This window comes from Mastigoproctus giganteus, chromosome 4, assembly GCF_048544385.1.
Source record: "Mastigoproctus giganteus isolate SK-2022 chromosome 4, ASM4854438v1, whole genome shotgun sequence".
NCBI classification, from domain to species: Eukaryota; Metazoa; Arthropoda; class Arachnida; order Uropygi; family Thelyphonidae; genus Mastigoproctus; species Mastigoproctus giganteus.
The window spans coordinates 21,566,905-21,584,275 of record NC_143578.1 but is presented as its reverse complement, the minus strand read 5'-3'; the positions used below and the strand labels follow the sequence as shown (position 1 = coordinate 21,584,275).

The window sequence follows — 17,371 nt, the reverse complement described above, 5'->3', positions numbered from 1 at the left end:
CGTTGTCTTCCAGGTTTTCTTCTAGCTCCTCTTGGGTACCATTCTGTTATTTTCTTAGTCCATCTGTCATCATGTCTTCGAGCTATGTGTCCTGCCCAAGACCATTTTAGTTCTTTAGTTTTGATAAGAATGTCCTTTACTTGAGTTTGCTGCCTAATCCATGTGTTTCTCTTCTTATCTAACAGTCTGATTCCCAATATAATTCGTTCCATTCTTTGCTGTGTAGTTCTCAGCTTCTCTTCCATTCTTTTGGTGAGTACCCAAGTTTAACTTCCATAAGTCATGGTGGGGAGTATACATTGGTTCATTATTTTGTTTCAGACAAACTGGGATATTGCTCCTCAGTATGTGACTATATTTCCTGAATGCTATCCATCCAAAATTTATTCTTCTCTTGACTTCCAGCCATTTATCATTATTACAGCTAATAACTTGTCCCAGATAAGTATATGACTCCACCTTTTCAATTACTGCTCCTTCAATCATTATGTCCCTTTCTGTGGCATAATTGTTCATCATTACTTTTGTTTTAGCCATATTCATCTTTAGTCCAAAATCCTTACTAACTGTGCATAACTAACTAAGATTTTTGTCTAATTCTTTGGGATCGTGGCTTATGACCACAATGTCATCTGCAAATCGTAAATGGTTTAGGTACTCTCCATTCACATTGACTCCTTTCTGTGACCAGTCTAATCTTATGAAAGCTTCCTCAAGGGCAGCAGTAAACAGCTTCGGAGATATTGTGTCTCCTTGTCAAACTCCTTTCCTGATTTTAAATTTGCTACTGTCTTTGTCTAGTCTAATAAAAGAGGTAGCTTTCTCATATATTTTATTCAAAATCATAATATATGGGGTATCTATGCCTTGTCTTTCCAGTGCCCGAAACATTGCCTTATGCTGTATGGAGTCAAATGCCTTTTCATAATCCACAAATGTCAGGCATAATGGTGTTTTATATTCATTTGCTTTCTCCATTAGCTGTGATATTACGTGAAGGTGATCCATAGTTGAGAATCCTGTCCTAAAGCCAGCTTGCTCTTTCGGTTGATTCTCATCAAGTATTCTTTCTAATCTCTTAGTAATGACCCTTGTGAACAACTTGTAGATGTGGGATGACAAGCTAACTGGTCTATAATTTCCAATTTCTGATTTATTTCCTTTCTTATGCAGCAAAACTATGATTGCATTATTTCACTGCTTAGGCGTCACACTTTTTCTAATGCATTTTGTGAAGAGCCTTGCCAGTTTTTGTGTTATGTCTCTTCTTCCCAATTTTAACAACTCTACAGTAACTTCATCTTCCCCCCCGGGGCTTTCTGATTCTTCATTTTCTTCAACGCCTGTTCTACCTCATCAGGAAGAATATCGGGTATGTCGTATGTGTTGCTAATTTGTGATCCATCTTCCCCCCCCACTGCTGGCATCACTTCCTTGCATAATTCTCTATAGTAGTCTTCTGCTATTTATAAGTACACTATCACTATTCTTCAGTTTCAGTATCATTTGTCTTTCTGTATTACTGCTCATGGCTGCTGATTTAAGTCCTTTGTTTTCCCTTAATGCTTGTTCTACTTTTCTTGTGTTAAATCTTCTCATGTCTTCTCTGAGCCTCTTTCTAATGGCTTTGCATAACTCAGTATACTCAATTTTCTCCTTGTCAGTGTTTATCTTGCTCTTCATTTGTCGCCTTCGGTTCATCATAAGTGTTTCTTGACTAATTTTTTCTTCTTTGGGTTTCTTTTTCCCTATAGGTTTCTTGGGCTTTATTCCTCGTCAATATCTTGGTCTTGAGCAGTCTGCTGAAGCTCAAACTTGTTCTTAAGTTCCAGTACATAGTGCTCTTTCTTGTCTTCTGTTATCTCAAAGACTTTTGTATTTTTACTCAAGTCAGTTTTTACCTTTCCTACATCTATATCAAGTGTGCATCTTACCATTCTGTGACCACTTCCAACATTCACCTTATTCAGGATGGTAACATCATTCACGGTATATCTTCTGTTAGTGAGGATGAAGTCGATTTCATTAGTTGTTAATCCATTTGGACTCTTCCATGTCCACTTTCTGTTCACCCTTTTCTTGAAAAAAGTGTTCATTACTGACAATCCTTGAGATTCTGCAAATTCCACAAGTCTTTCACCAATTCCAAAATTTCCTATAGTTCCCCTTTCTGCGCTGTTTTGTCTTTTTCCAACCTTAGCATTGAAGTCCCCCATAATAATAGTGTAGTGGGTTTTCTGCTCATCTAGAAGACTCAATTTCGGTGTACATTTCTTCAACATCTTCATCATCATCATGGCTCAATGTTGGTGCATAAATCATTATAACCTCTTAGAAATCTTGAGTATTAGTCTTGACACCCTTGGTGATGTACTTTTGAATTCCAAAATGTTGTTTTTTATATCTTTATGGACCAGAAACCCAACTCCACCTTCACTCCTTTCACTGTTTCCATTGGTGTACAGCAGATTTCCACATGATAAACTTATAAGTGATTCATTTCTTCTTCTTGTTTCAGTCAAACCGATGATATCCCAATTCACATTTTCTAGTTCCTTTTCCAGCTCTAATATTCTGTCTTCACCGATGAGCAATCTTACGTTGTAACAGGCCAAGTTCAGTTTCCGTGCATGGCAGCCTGGTCGTACCCAGAGATTCTTAGCATCCTCTGCTTCCACTCTGATCCTCTTGCTGCTGTAAGAGTGGGAGTGAAAGCCGTTGGGGACTGAGGGCCATTTGTTTTGTCGTGCTGTCATATGCTGGAGGTTTTGGTCTTTTCCTCTTCACGCTGACCAGGCATCTTGAAGAGAACCACTGTGTGTGTGTTATGGAGGTTTAATGGCGCATAAGCTGCTGGGGCTATAATGCGCCTAAGAGAACCACTCTACATGTTCGTTGCCACCTAAGTGACGTAACAGGGCTTACCATTGAGAAGGTGTGCATGAGTGAATTTTAGGAAGGCATGCCAACCGGACTTCTCCTAAATCTTCTGAGATAGAAAGATATTGGATCCATCAGTGTTTTAGGCTGAGTGTCTGATAACACACAGAATACCTGTTCCCCCTAAACCCCCACTGGTAAGGTTATAACATGTAAATTTGTTTTATATTTTTACTTTTATGGCCTGTGGATAATATTCCTCCTACTTTTGCTTACTAGAATTGCCATTTAACAGAATTAAAATTCAATTTGCAAATGTGATCACAATGACCAGTGCTTACTACATATCGTACAGTGAACGGTATATCATCATGGAGAGTCCATCGTAAAGTGATTTGATCATAGAGTTAATTAATCATAAAGCAGAGTTCCACTGTATATGTTCACAACAATTTTGAACAAAAATATTGTTTGAATATAAACACAACTTTGTTACTGAAATGGCAGAAATTAGCTCTTTCACTTTGGGATGAAATGCATAAATTTTGAATCTCCCTATATTACACAATCATCCCATGCATCTTTCTTCTCTACCACTATGGTTATCAATTATTGTCTATACCTTAAACAATATCTTTTAGTTTGTATAAAACACTCAGTAACTTACAGAATAACTTCCTCGAATATTTCTCATTTAGCATTTGTGTTTGTTAAAATTACCATTTGGATCCAATGAAAAAACTTAAGATGTTTAAAAGCCACTCTGATCCCCTTAAGTAAATAGAAATCCTTTCCTTTGGTAGCAGTTATTTTTTAAAAGATCCCATTATTACCTCATGATTACTTCCTGACAATGCATCCTTTATTTGAAGATTCTCAATATCTGATAACCAGACCAGGAATATTTATTTACTTTGTATTTTTCTAGATTTAATGAATGATAAAGATTGAAATTCGCCATCCAAAAATCTCCTTCTACTAGGTGAGCAACAAACAAGTTCCAGTCAATCTTTGCAAAGTTAAATTCTCCCACAAACAAGACACTTTAATTTATTGGCTTACTCTCATTATATGTTCATTATACTCCTAGCATTTATGTGGTCTATAGCATACTCATTTGTTTTCTCAATGCTTGAGTCATTACTGACAGACTAAGTATAGTTATTTATTGAGCATGATAAGCAGCTTAGGGTATTACAATATATGGCACTTTTTTTTTCTAGTAGGAAATTCTATAGTCATTTGAATTATAAAATATTCAATTAATAGTGGTAGTAGTTTTTTTTTTTTTTTTTTTTTTACAGAAACATTAGCATTAGCATTAGTAGAGGCATATGATGCAAGAAAGCAAGCTTATTCAGCATCAGCCAAAAAAAAAAAAAAACAACCACTACTCCCATTTCACCCCTCAATTCGTTCGAAATACCTGTCCAGCTGAGCCTTAAATTTGTTTAGGCTATCAACTTCAACAACAAGCGATGGAAGTCTATTCCACAAACCAACTGCCCGCTGGCTAAAGGCGAATTTCCGCACATCTATCCGACATCCGTCCTTCCTCAATTTGAATTTATGCCCTCTCAGGTGATTATTCTGAGCAAGAGGAAGAATCCCATCGGCATTGAGCATGCTCAAGCCATTCGAAGCCTTGTACACCTCTATCAGATCACCTCGGCGATGCCTAGTCTCCAGGCTCTGTAATTTGCAAAACTTAAGCCTTTCTTCGTAAGAGCAACCCTTTGTTCCATTCACTAATCTTGTTACCCTTCTCTGTACTCGTTCCATCAGCTCTACATCCTTCTTGAAATGAGGCCTCCAGACCTGTATACAGTACTCAAGGTGTGGCCTGACCAATGCCTTATACAAGGGAATAATCACATCCCTGTCCCTGCTAGAAAAATTCCTGTATATCATTGACAAGACACCATGAGCTACCCTTGCAGCTCGTCTGCACTGCTCAGAGAACTTCATATCTGCCTGCACAATTACCCCCAGGTCCTTTTCATTCTCTACCACTGTCAGCGTAGTACCACAGAGTTGATACGTTGATCTGGGGTTACTGTTTCCCATATGTAGTACTTTACATTTGTCAATGTTAAACTTCATTTGCCACCTCTCAGCCCATCTGCTCAACCTTTCCAGATCCTGTTGCAGCAGCATAGTATCAGTAGTGTCCTTAACAACCCTGCCAACCTTTGTATCGTCTGCAAACTTGGACATTAAGCCTGATACACCATCATCAATATCATTTATAAATACAGAAAACAACAATGGACCCAACACTGAACCCTGAGGAACTCCACTAATAACATTAGTCCACGTTGAGCAGTGTCCATTGATTACCACTCTCTGTCTTCTGCCACTCAACGATCCCTTTATCCATAGCAGCAATTTGCCTCGAATGCCACACTTCTCCAATTTGTGCAGCAGTCTTCCATGCACAACAGTATCAAAAGCCTTTCTAAGATCCAAATATATAATATCAAAGTTATTCCCTGCATCCAGTTCTTTTGTGACTACATCATAGTATCCAATCAAATTGGTCAGACAAGACCTGCCCTTAACAAACCCATGCTGTGTCTGAGCTATAACTGAATTCTTGTCCAGATGATCCTGCAGTGCTTCTTTAACCAGTGCTTCCATTAATTTTCCTGGAACCGAAGTTAAACTAACAGGTCTATAATTACTTGTGTCAGCCTTTGATCCTCCTTTGTGAATTGGGGTTACATTTGCACATCTCCAGTCCATGGGTACCTCCCCTGAGTCCAAAGAAGCTCTCATAATTATGGCTAGGGGTTTGCTTACTTCCTTTGCTGCCTCCTTTAATATAACTGGATAGATCCCATCCACCCCGGGTGCCTTTTTTATGTTTATCCTCAACAATTTCTCCTCCACTTTCCTCTCAGTTATTAGAAAATCATCTAGCTCACTGCCAATGTTTACTTCACCTACGACATTCCCCTTCCTGAATAACTCCTCATGTGTGAATGTAGATGCAAAATACTCGTTTAGATTGTTAGCCACCTGAGCTGGATCCTCAACTGTTGAACCATCAACATCCAGTGGACCAATCTGATTCATCCCTTTCCTTCTTGAGTTTAAATAGGTAAAGAACTCTTTTCTGTTTTTCTTTGCATCCTTTGCCAAGGATTTCTCATAATCTGCCTTTGCCTGCCTAATCTCCTTTGTGACTTGGTTACAGACTAACTTATATCTATCATAGGCTTCCACGTCACCCATTAATTTGTATGTATCCCATGCATTTTTCTTCTCTGCCATATGTCTCATTAGTTCATCTGACAACCATTTAGGCCTGAACCTTGAACAATATTTCTTGGTTGGTATGTAAAGCCTGGTAGCTTCCAAGATTAGTTCCTTGAATGCTTCCCATTTTGAATTTGCTGTTGGTAACATCATCAGTTGGTCCCACTGTATAGAATTTAAATACTGTCTCAGACCATCATAGTCGCCTTCACGAAAGCAAAAACCCTTCCCTTTACCTCTGATGGTAGTTACCTCCTTGAGTAAATCCCACTTCAGCACACTGTGATCACTGCCACCCAGTGGTTCATTTATCTGCAGATTCCTAATGCATGAAGAATCACTACTGATAATCAGATCAAGAGTATTGCTCCCTCTTGTTGCCTCACGAACATGCTGGTGTAGAAAACAATCATCCAATAAATCCACAAAAGCCTTGCTAGTGTGTGAGTGACCAACCCACAAATTCCAGTCAATATCTGGGAAATTAAAATCCCCCATTATAAGACTCTCTGATTTACTGGCCCATTCTATTTCCCTGTACAGTGTCTTATTATACTCATCAGAGTCATTAGGCCTATAGCACACTCCTACTCTCAATTTTGATTTACCTATGCTTATGTCACACCAAACTGACTCAACACTGCACTGTCCAGCGATGTCAACTGGCTTCACTTCCTTGGATTTTATGTGTTTTTTAACTAATAGCATAACCCCTCCTCCCTTCCTATCCTGTCTATCCTTTCTGTAGACGTTGTACTCCCCAAATTCCAGTTCTGCATTCCTTATATCTGTGTGACACCACGTCTCTGATATCCCAACAATATCTGCCTTTGATGTTTTGAGTAATACCTCAAATTCATCAAATTTATTTACTAAACTCCTAGCATTAGTGTACACGCAAGTATACATGCACCTGTTTCTATTCTTAGCTACCCTAACACAACCCATGTGTTTACTTGTACCGCAATGACTTCCAGCAGTCTCTGAAATATCCTGCATCTTGTTTTTCAGGCTTCTGCTCATTCCAATAGAAGCAGTGCAAGAATCACTTTCACCTCTGCCAGTGGCTACTGTTAATCCATTAGTCTTTGTCTCCCCCCAAGCTAGCAGTTTTCCGACCCACCTAACACTGCCTCGATAGCATCAGCAAATATTCTTGCACCCTTTCTATTTAAGTGTATCCCATCCCTGTAGAAGCAATCTCTCCTGTTAACAAGTACAGTCCAGGCTGAAAAAAATTCTACCCCTTCAGCCTTGCACAATCTTTCCAGGGCCGAATTGATCGACAAGGCTCTCATCATATACTCCCTCCTATCGTGTCTGGGCAGAATTGCAGACACTTTCAAATTCAACCCTACTTCACGGCTTTTCTGTGCCGTGCTAGTCAACAAAACAGTGCTAGTCAACAAAATCTTTTGACCAGTGAAGTTTTGCTGCCTCTCTTAATATAACTGGATAGATGTAATCCACTCTAAATGCCTTTTTTATATTTAGTTTCAACAAATTCTCTTCCATTCTCCTTTCAGTTATCACAAAATCATTCAGCTCTCTGTTAGAATTTGATAAACTTCTGGAATCTGCATCACTGAAAAATTTCTTGGGTGTGAATGGAGATGCAAAATACCTATTCAATTTGTCAGCAACCTGGGCAGGTTCATCAACAATTAAATCATTCATATCTAGCAGATCAATATAATTTATCCCCTTCCTTCTAGTGTTTACAGAAGTAAAGAAGTCTTTGTCAGAGACTTCTCATAATCTGCATCAGCTTGCCTAACCTCCTGTGTGACTTGATTGCAGATTGGTTTATATCTACTGTAGACTTCTGTATCACCTGATAATTTATATGCATCACATGCATTTTTGTTCTCTGCCACAAGTCTCATCGGTACATCTGATATACATTTAAGTCAAATAGTATCTCTAAGTTGGTATAAAAAGCCTACTATCCACTATAATTATGTCACTTTATGCTTCCTGGCTGCTGTTATTCTATCAGTTTGCAAATCCCCCAAGCTAGTTTTCTGACTCACCTAACACTACTTCCAACATCATCAGTAAATATTCTTGCACTCCCCCTATTTAAATGTATCTCATCTCTGTAAAAAACCAGTCTCTCCTGTTAACAAGCACAAACCCTGCTGAGAAAAACCCTATTCCATGAACTTTGCACAGCCACTCCAGGGCCAAAATGATTGAAAATGCTCTCATTATCATCCTATCACATCTGGGCAGAATTGAAGAAACTTTCCAATTTATTTCCAACTCATGACTTCTTTTCAACATTGCCCTTATCTGCAAAGTAAATCCTCATATCTCGTACTATTTATATTATTAGTACCAATGTACAATATCACTTTCTGTGCCTTTAAAAGGTAATTGCTCTACAACATCATTAACTTTATTCCTTAGCGGACACACCCTGGTTCTATTCCATCTGTCCATTTTGCACAATATTTTTTCTGTTTCTCTTATGAGTCATCAACTACATTAGCTACTTCATGTGAAACTTTGCAATTAGAAGTTGGAAAATTAAAGATTCCACTGCCAAGAGTTTATCCCTTCTGTGGAAATTAAATTAAAAAAAAAAAAAAAAAATGTGGGCATTATTTTTTTGGCATGAATAAAAATGAATAAAGACACACTTACCTTAATCTCTCATTTGCATCAAAAGACTGCCTATGAAGCTGTAAATCATCCTTTGTCTTTGAAAGAGTGTGTTGCAATTCACCGACAGCAATAGTTGAACTTCTCAGGACAGCAGAACGATGCCTACGCCTCATGGAAGGTAGATCTATGGCAACAGAACTTGCACTACTTTTGGCTTCAGCTTCTGAAAAAACAATTTAAATACTAGAGAGCTGCTAAACTGTTTATATGTATGGAATATGATATCATCACACATGATGACATAATATATGTATGGAAAATGGGCAAAAGCTGATAATTTTTACCAACTTCTTTGCCTCTACTTCAATCAAAACTCAAATTACTATATTAGCATCCCAAAAATTTCAACTATGAATAACAGTGTTCTGAACTAATTAAACCTGGATACTGTAGAGGCCTCTGTACCAAGTGGTCAGGAGCGGGAGTGCAGTAGCACACGAACTTTGAGTAGACCAGGGTTTGAGCCCCTGACTGCTAAATACGGTTGATCTGCCAACCCGCGCTGGACTAGCATGGCAAATTATGGTTCACTTCCCTCAACATGAATTGTTGAGGAGGCTTCGACCCTGCAGCAGGATTGATAATGGCTGCAATTTACTTTTTTTTTTTTTTTTTTTACTGTAGATATCAGATTTTCACTCAAAACAAAAAAATAAATAAAAAATAAATCAACAATGATTACATTGTCAACCCTGGTGGCATCCTAACATTTTTTTATGAAAAAAAAAACTGTTGGTGAATTGGTTCTGTCCAATCCACTCTCCTAATTAGTCAACCTTTCAAATAAGGGATCTCAAAAATAATTATAGACGATTTGTTGTATTAAACAGTATGCTGTATTGCCATTATCACACTGACACAATTACATATGGTCAACTTGCCAACTATCTTAAATCTAATACGGCTGAAAAACAAATCAGTAGTAACCAACACTTTTACAATTCTGTTAGTTTTTCACCAAGTCCACTGACAAAAACCACGAACTGAATATATTTTATTCTGATCAATAGTAGTAGTGCATTTTGGCAGAGTATCACACAGTTAGCCTACCTTCAAAACTATGGCATTAATTACCCACTACTCATGTGGATTAAACAACAATCATTTGCAGAGAAAATCATGTTGTAAGATGTACGATCTTACAAGCTAATTTAAATAAAGATATTGGGTTTGTTTTTCGCAAAGTAAGATTTAAATTAGAAAAACGTTAGATATAGTGATGGTGTAAGATGAAAAATGTTACAAATAAAATAAAATAAAAATATTGTTTTTTTTTCGCAAGGTAAGATTAAATCAGAAGAAAGTTAGATTTAGTGATGGGATGGGTTAAGCATGAGAATAAATAGTAGCAAAGGGATAAACTATCAACTCCCATAATACACAAGAGCAAACAGGGACATAGTGGCATAGTGGCATAGTGTTTTGTGAAAGGCGCCACCTGTGGTTTCCCACATCTGCACCATGGTACTTTGTGAAGAAGTACAGAATCTCTGTAAAAGCCAGAAAAAGTGTAATGTCTGGTTTCTGTCAGAGTAGTGTTATGTTTTGTTGTTGTGTCTCTGGCTGCTTGGCCGCAGAGCCCCTGGTGGGACCCCACGTTGCCCGCCACCACCACTGGGAGGTGAGCCAGGCTGCCCATTATACTCTGGCTGGCCTTTGCCAGGGTTGCCTAAGCTTCCTGACAAAGGTCAAGTGAAAAAAAAAAAAAATAAATAAAAATAAATAAATAAATAAAATAAAAAAAAATAATACAAAAAAAAAAAAATAATAATAAAAAAAATAATAAAAAAATAAAAAATAATAATAAAAAATAAAAAATAAAAAAGTGGGGGGGGGAGAAAACAGAGCAGGAGTACGAGTTAGAAGGAACAGAAAGAGGGAAAGGAGGACGGACTGAAGTTAAGGAGCAGTCCGCTCTTTGTGAGGTGAAAATGGGGATCTGGGGGTGGGAGTTAAAGTAGCAGGGGACAGGTGCCCCTGCATGATCACCAGAGGCCAATGGACTCTGTATCCCGCACTCAGAAGTTCTCCAGAGTGCCACCAATCCCGCACCAGAACGGTGCCGGCTGATCCTACCCTATAAGGGGTTTGCAGCAGTATCCCGCACTCGATGAGTGCCAGCAGTCCCGCACCAGAATGGTACCAGCAGTGTTCCTACCCTTAAAGGATTTGTAAGTTGTCAAGGCAGTGTCCTCTCAAGGCAGCAAACAGGGACAGCAGGACTAGATAACGAGGGCCATTTGTGAATAGGCGTGAAAAGGGTTGCTCGAGAACAAACGATAGGACGGGATTAGACAAAGCGCCTCCTTTGATCTGTAACACCATCAGACCTAAACAGGAAGTGGGTGCACGTCCAGTGTTCGGTTCCAAATTAAGACCGGTGTCAGGCTGACTGAGATGTGAATTTTCTGATGCTTTAGAAGGCCAGGTGTGAGATGAAAATGAGTGTTTGTGGAGGTGGCCGATGGACATCAAAGGGTCATGCTGCCTGGGAAGAAAAAAATAAGAATGTTCAAAAAGGAGGTTGATTTGTGCGCTAAGGAGACAGCTTGGGAGAAAGGTATTAGTGAATGAAACAGAACGTAAATTTAAATAGTAAGGGGAGGATTGGTTGGAGTCCCGAACGGAGGCATGCCAGTCTTGAGGGGGGGGGTATACAGTTCGGGGAACAAAAAGAGAGAGTGCGGGAAAATTAAGAGAACCTATCGGGGGAGAAAAAAGGATGAAGGAGTTTCGAAAGTTTTTAAGAGAAGTATAGTGAGGAGGTGGTCGACGAGAAATAATGTAAAAGTGAGGTTATCGGAACGTGAGGGAGTTTGAAAAGATTAGTGAAGTGAGAGAAAAAAATTCTCACAGATGACCAAGTCCACCAATGAAGGCTATGATTCCCAGGAAAGTCTTGGAAGGCAAATAGCAGGCCCGGAACAGAACATAGAAAGCCCTGAATAGAAGTAGCAGCCCTGGAACAGAAGGAGCGTATCCGACAGGCAGAGTAGCAGATCCCGAAAGCTGTGTAGCAGTCCTACAGTCAGCACGATATTTCCCTGGAAGCCATAAGATGTTGCTCTAGATGGCGGAGAATAGCAGCCCCGAATAAGGAAAGATGGAAGGCCCTAACGGAGACGTCCCACCAGTCATTAGAAGTAAGTGCCTAGATAGCATAAGTACTCCTTTACAAATTTAAAGGACTATAGAAAAAAAACGATAGGAGAATTATTAGGGGAAGTCATATGGGAAATAAACAATAAGGTATATGCATGTAACTGTATATGAGTAGAATAATGTTGTTGGAATATGGTATAGAACGGTGAATATGTAGATATGGTGAATTTACTTTGAATAAATGGATGTAAAGTAAAAATTTTGGATGGGGTAATTAAAGGGGGTAATAGAGATGACTGCTATCATATATGATGATCCAGGTGTAATGTGGTGACCAAGTTAGAAGTTTTTTTTGTCTAGTGCTGGTATAAACCAGATAAATAAGATTAATGCTAGTTTAAAAGAGAGTTTCAATTGTATCAAGGTAAATCTAGCTAGAGAAGGTTTGTCATTTGTATCTCTAAATAAGAAAGAAGTATTGTATAAAAGGAAGATTTTAATGTGGAAACTGAGTTTGTTCCATTAGAAAAAAAATTTGATTTACTTTAGGGAAGTTAGTATAAATTAAAATCATGAAAGTGTTAATAGCCTTGTGGTAAAGAGAAAGGTGATGTGCATGAATGTAAATTAACATGACCAATTAATCTATAACATGTATAATTTAGATTGTGCTATCAAGTTGTAATATGTGCTTAAATATTGATCATTTGCTTTCCTGTAAATATGTGTAATAAACAATTTGTATATAGCCTTAAATGAAGTTGTGTTTAGTCATTTTGAACACCCAGCCTAATCCGAAGGAGGCATATACTCAATATAGAAACTCCCTAGAGCCTGATTTCTTCTGTGAGGTACACAAGTCAGATGCGGAAAGTGGGGTAAGGAAAGGTGAATAAAATATAAAGAATAGTATAAAAGATATAAGGTAATTTCCCCCCCCCCCAAATGTCATTTTTGACAATGTCCCTTTTGGTGCTTTTTCTCCCCACAATAGTGTCCCCCTAAGAATCTTGCTTTCTTTTTTTAGAATGCTCTTGTTTTCATAAAAATGGCTATTTTAATAGGTTGGCCACACAATGGCCAGCCCATTAAAACAGCCATGTTTGAGGGCTATGTCAAACTATATTGTGTCATACACAATCAATAATCTCAATGATCAGTCAATTTCCTCTAAAATCTCAATCACTGGTCTGCTTCAAATGGATTTTCTAAAAACCCAGCCATGTGACATACCATCACTGTTCTTTTTCTAAAGAAGGCGCCAAATCAGAAGCTATCTCACATCATTAGTCAGGCTAGAAAGCAACTGAATTCATAAAGAAAGAGAAATACATGGTTTTTTTTTTTTTTTTTAATTTTATATACCCTGTACTTCTCTACAAAGCTTCTGTTCTACTTCAACTTGAAGATAACTGCTCCATATGGGGCCCATACCACAATGTCAAAAAAAAAATTTAAGTAGTACAATGGAATGCCATTAGACAAGAAGATACATTCATATTTGTAAGTAATGCATTGCCTTAAAAAAGATTTACCGTTATCACACTGGTGTGCAAAATTTAAGAACCAGTCAGGTTTTTTCACCTGTAGCTTCTCATAGGAGTGGCCTGGATATGGGAAAAGCATACCAAAGGAACCTCATGAGGTACAGAAATGATGAAGGAAACAACACTGACACAACAATGGAAACAAAATGGTAGAGAGGGACTTTATTCAAAAATGGCAAGATAGCACTGGCTGCCATGATACAGATGCATCACTGCCAAAGATGGAACAAAGGGAAGAGGTGGTCCTCAGTAGGAGATATGGCCACCCCTAATGTCGATGCAAGCTTTGCACCATCTGTCCATACTTAACAATGTTGTTGATAAGTTCTTGCAGTAACATCGTCCATTCCTCTGTCAGCGCCATCTTCAGCTGGTGAACATTTTCTGGTGGGTGTGGATGTGCCACTAGGCATCTCCCCAGAGCGTCCCATATGTGTTTGATGGGATTTAGATCAGTGGAATGGGCAGGCCAATCCATACGAACAATGTCCTCACTTTCCAAAAGCATATCAACAGCTGCAGTGCGATGGGATGTGGTGTTATAATCCATAAACACGAACTTGGAGCCAATGGCACCCCGGAACAGATGCACATCGAGAAGGATTACCTCAGTACAGTAGCGTGCACTGGTTACAGTACCGCCTTCCAGTATCTGGAGTTGTGTACGTCCATCCAAGATAACGGCCTCCCCAGATGAGAACACCTCGATCGCCACATCGATCCCTTTCAGTGGTGTTTGCGGGGTGATACCGTGTGCCAACCTCTCACCAGATTAGCTGATGTCCAGAATCGCTGCTGAGACTGAATCTACTCTCATCAGTAAAGAGTCCCTTAAGTAAAGATTTTGTGGTTGTAACCTTTAGAAATAGTGTTTGTCCTAAATTTCGCACACCAGTGTATATGTTTTCGGAATAAATATATAACATTATATATTACAGTGGAATCTCGTTAATACAAAGTTCAAGGAACCTAAATTTTCACGTTTTGTAATAACGAGGTTTGTAGTAATGAGATTCCCCAAAAGTGTCAAAATTTTACTGTTTTTTTTTTTTTTTTTTTTTTGGTACATACTGTATATCTAAGAATAATAATAAATAATAATATCAAAAATAAATTAATAAAATAAAATAATAAAAATAAAATAAAATAAAAACAAAAGCCTTGTCTAACAATATAGTAATAGGAATAACATTTTTTTTAAAGATTTTATTTTATTTGTAAGATAAACTAAGAGAAAAGCAATATTAATATGGAAATGAAAATATTGTACAGTATATATTTTGATATACAGAATATTTTAGCATCACAGTAAAAAGAATTACAATCTTAATATAAAAGGAGGCATACAAACCATTAACTTTTAAATAAATTAATCTAATTTAAAGAAAGAATCCAATATTGTTTGCACAGTTTTTGTCCTATATGCATTTTTAATTGCAGCACAGATATTATCAAATGCAATAATTGTTTTTTTTTTTTATCAATGCTACTGCAGGCCAACACATTCTCTATTACGTTCAATGCATTTTGGGAATCTTTTTTAGATGGCAGTGTGCGTGCTTCTTCACTTTCGCTGTGGCTGGTAACAAAAACATCATCGTTTTGTTTGGTACCCAGCAGCTCTTCTGGTGTTGCAGTGGTAGCAACTTCATCATCCACCTTCACAAACTCTTCAAATTCGCCAACAAAATCCATATGCTCCTTCAAATTCTCCCATTCTTCAATGTTGCTATCAAATTCTTTTGCTGGACCATGTTTTTTGGTATTCCCTCCAAAGCCACTCTTTCTGAAGCATTTGATTATTGCACTTGATGCCAACGCAGGCATCTTTCCCAATAATACTTTCCCAAGTAATAACAAGATTATGGATAGCATCCAAGACTGTAACATTAGCATTAGCATTAGTAGAGGCATTTGATGCAAGAAAGCAAGCTTATGCAGCATCAGCCAAAAAAAAAAAAAAAAAAACCCACTTCCACTTCACCCCTCTGTTCGTTCAAAATACCTGTCCAGCTGAGCCTTAAACTTATTTAGGCTATCAACCTCCACCACAAGGGATGGAAGTCTGTTCCACCAACCAACCACCCGCTGGCTAAAGGCAAATTTCCGCACGTCTATCCTATATCTGTCTTTCCTCAATTTGAATTTATGCCCTCTCAGGTGATTTTTCTGAGCTAGAGGAAGAATCCCATCAGCATTGAGCATGCTTAAACCATTCAAGGCTTTATACACCTCTATCAGATCACCTCGCTGGTGCCTAGTCTCCAGACACTGTAATTTGCAAAACTTAAGCCTTTCTTCGTAAGAGCACCCCTTTGTTCCATTCACTAATCTTGTTGCCCTTCTCTGTACTCGTTCCAGCAGCTTTACATCCTTCTTGAAATGAGGCCTCCAGACCTGTACACAGTACTCTAGGTGTGGCCTGACCATTGCCTTATACAATGGAATAATCACCTCCTTATCCCTGCTGGAAAAATTCCTGTATATCATTGACAATACTCCATGAGCTACTCTTGCAGCCCGTCTGCACTGCTCAGAGAACTTCATATCTGCCTGCACAACCACCCCCAAGTCCCTTTCATTCTCTACCACTGTCAGTATAGTACCACAGAGTTGATACGTTGCTCTGGGGTTGCTGTTTCCCATGTGTAGTACTTTACATTTGTCAATGTTAAACTTCATTTGCCACCTCTCAGCCCATCTGCTCAACCTTTCCAGATCCTGTTGCAGCAGCATAGTGTCAGTAGGGTCCTTGACAACCCTGCCAACCTTTGTATCATCTGCAAACTTGGACATTAAGCTTGATATACCATCATCAATATCATTTATAAATACAGAAAACAATAATGGACCCAACACTGAGCCCTGAGGGACTCCACTAATAACATTAGTCCCCGATGAGCAGTGTCCATCTGTCTTCTCCCCCTCAACCACCCCTTTATCCATAGCAGCAATTTGCCTCCAATGTCACACTGCTCCAATTTGTGTAGCAGTCTTCCATGTGCAACAGTATCAAAAGACATTCCAATATCTTTTGATATCAAAGTATCAAAGACATTCCAATTTGGCTGCAAATTGTTCCCTCCTTCTATGTTATGGATCAAGTACTTTATCAGGAGGCTCTATATGCTCTCTTGAGGTTATAAATAATGCCTTGATCCAGCAGTTGCATTAAATTGGTGGTACTGGGGGGGTAAAAAAACAGCCGTATATTTGTCAACTGAAGTGTCTCGGAAAAATGTGTTGTACAATGATCTAGAATCATCAAAATGTTCCTTTTTCTGAAGTCATTCTTCTGTCCACTTTTGAAAACCAAGACTGAAAAATTTTGACCATAAGCCAAGCACTTCTATTGGCCTAATAATCTCAGGGAAGTTGATTAACTTCTTTAAAACATATTGTCTTGGAAAACTTACCAATCACAAGTGGGCATAGTTTTGTACTGCCATCTGAATTGCAGCATAACAGAACAGCGAGTCTTTGTTTACTTAATTTTTCACCATGACAAGACTTTCCTCGAACAGCAAATGTTTTGTTTGGCAGCAAATTATAAAATAAACCTGTCTCGTCAAGATTAAAAATATCCTTTGACCCCGGGGGCTCACATCTGGTGAGTATGGGGTTGGCACATCCAGGGTCCTGAGCTGGATATCATCATTCTTTTTTTTTTTTGGTGATTCCCTTCTACTTCTGACTCTTGTTTTCTTTCTCTCTCTCTCTCTTTCTTGGGGTAATTCAGAATTTATTTTTTTATTTTGGCTGGTGCAGCATAAGTTATTCAAGTTATAATCAAGTTATTCCTCAGGCTTCCTTGCACCATATGGCTAATAATAATAATAATAATATTTTCAAGGATGGACCATACAGAACACAACCAGTCTGTAGCCTTTTCTTTGTCAACTAATCCAGAC

At 38.4% G+C, this 17,371-nt stretch overlaps 1 protein-coding gene across 2 annotated transcripts in view; it reads right to left on the bottom strand.

Moving 5' to 3' along the window:
• gig (TSC complex subunit tuberin) overlaps window positions 1-17,371 on the bottom strand; it is a 613,633-nt gene that overhangs the window by 145,700 nt on the left and 450,562 nt on the right. For both annotated transcript variants that reach the window (XM_090372592.1, XM_090372593.1), the window contains exon 29: window positions 8,791-8,974. In XM_090372592.1, the coding sequence (XP_090228718.1) occupies window positions 8,791-8,974 (184 nt within the window). The remainder of the gene's footprint in view (window positions 1-8,790; window positions 8,975-17,371) is intronic.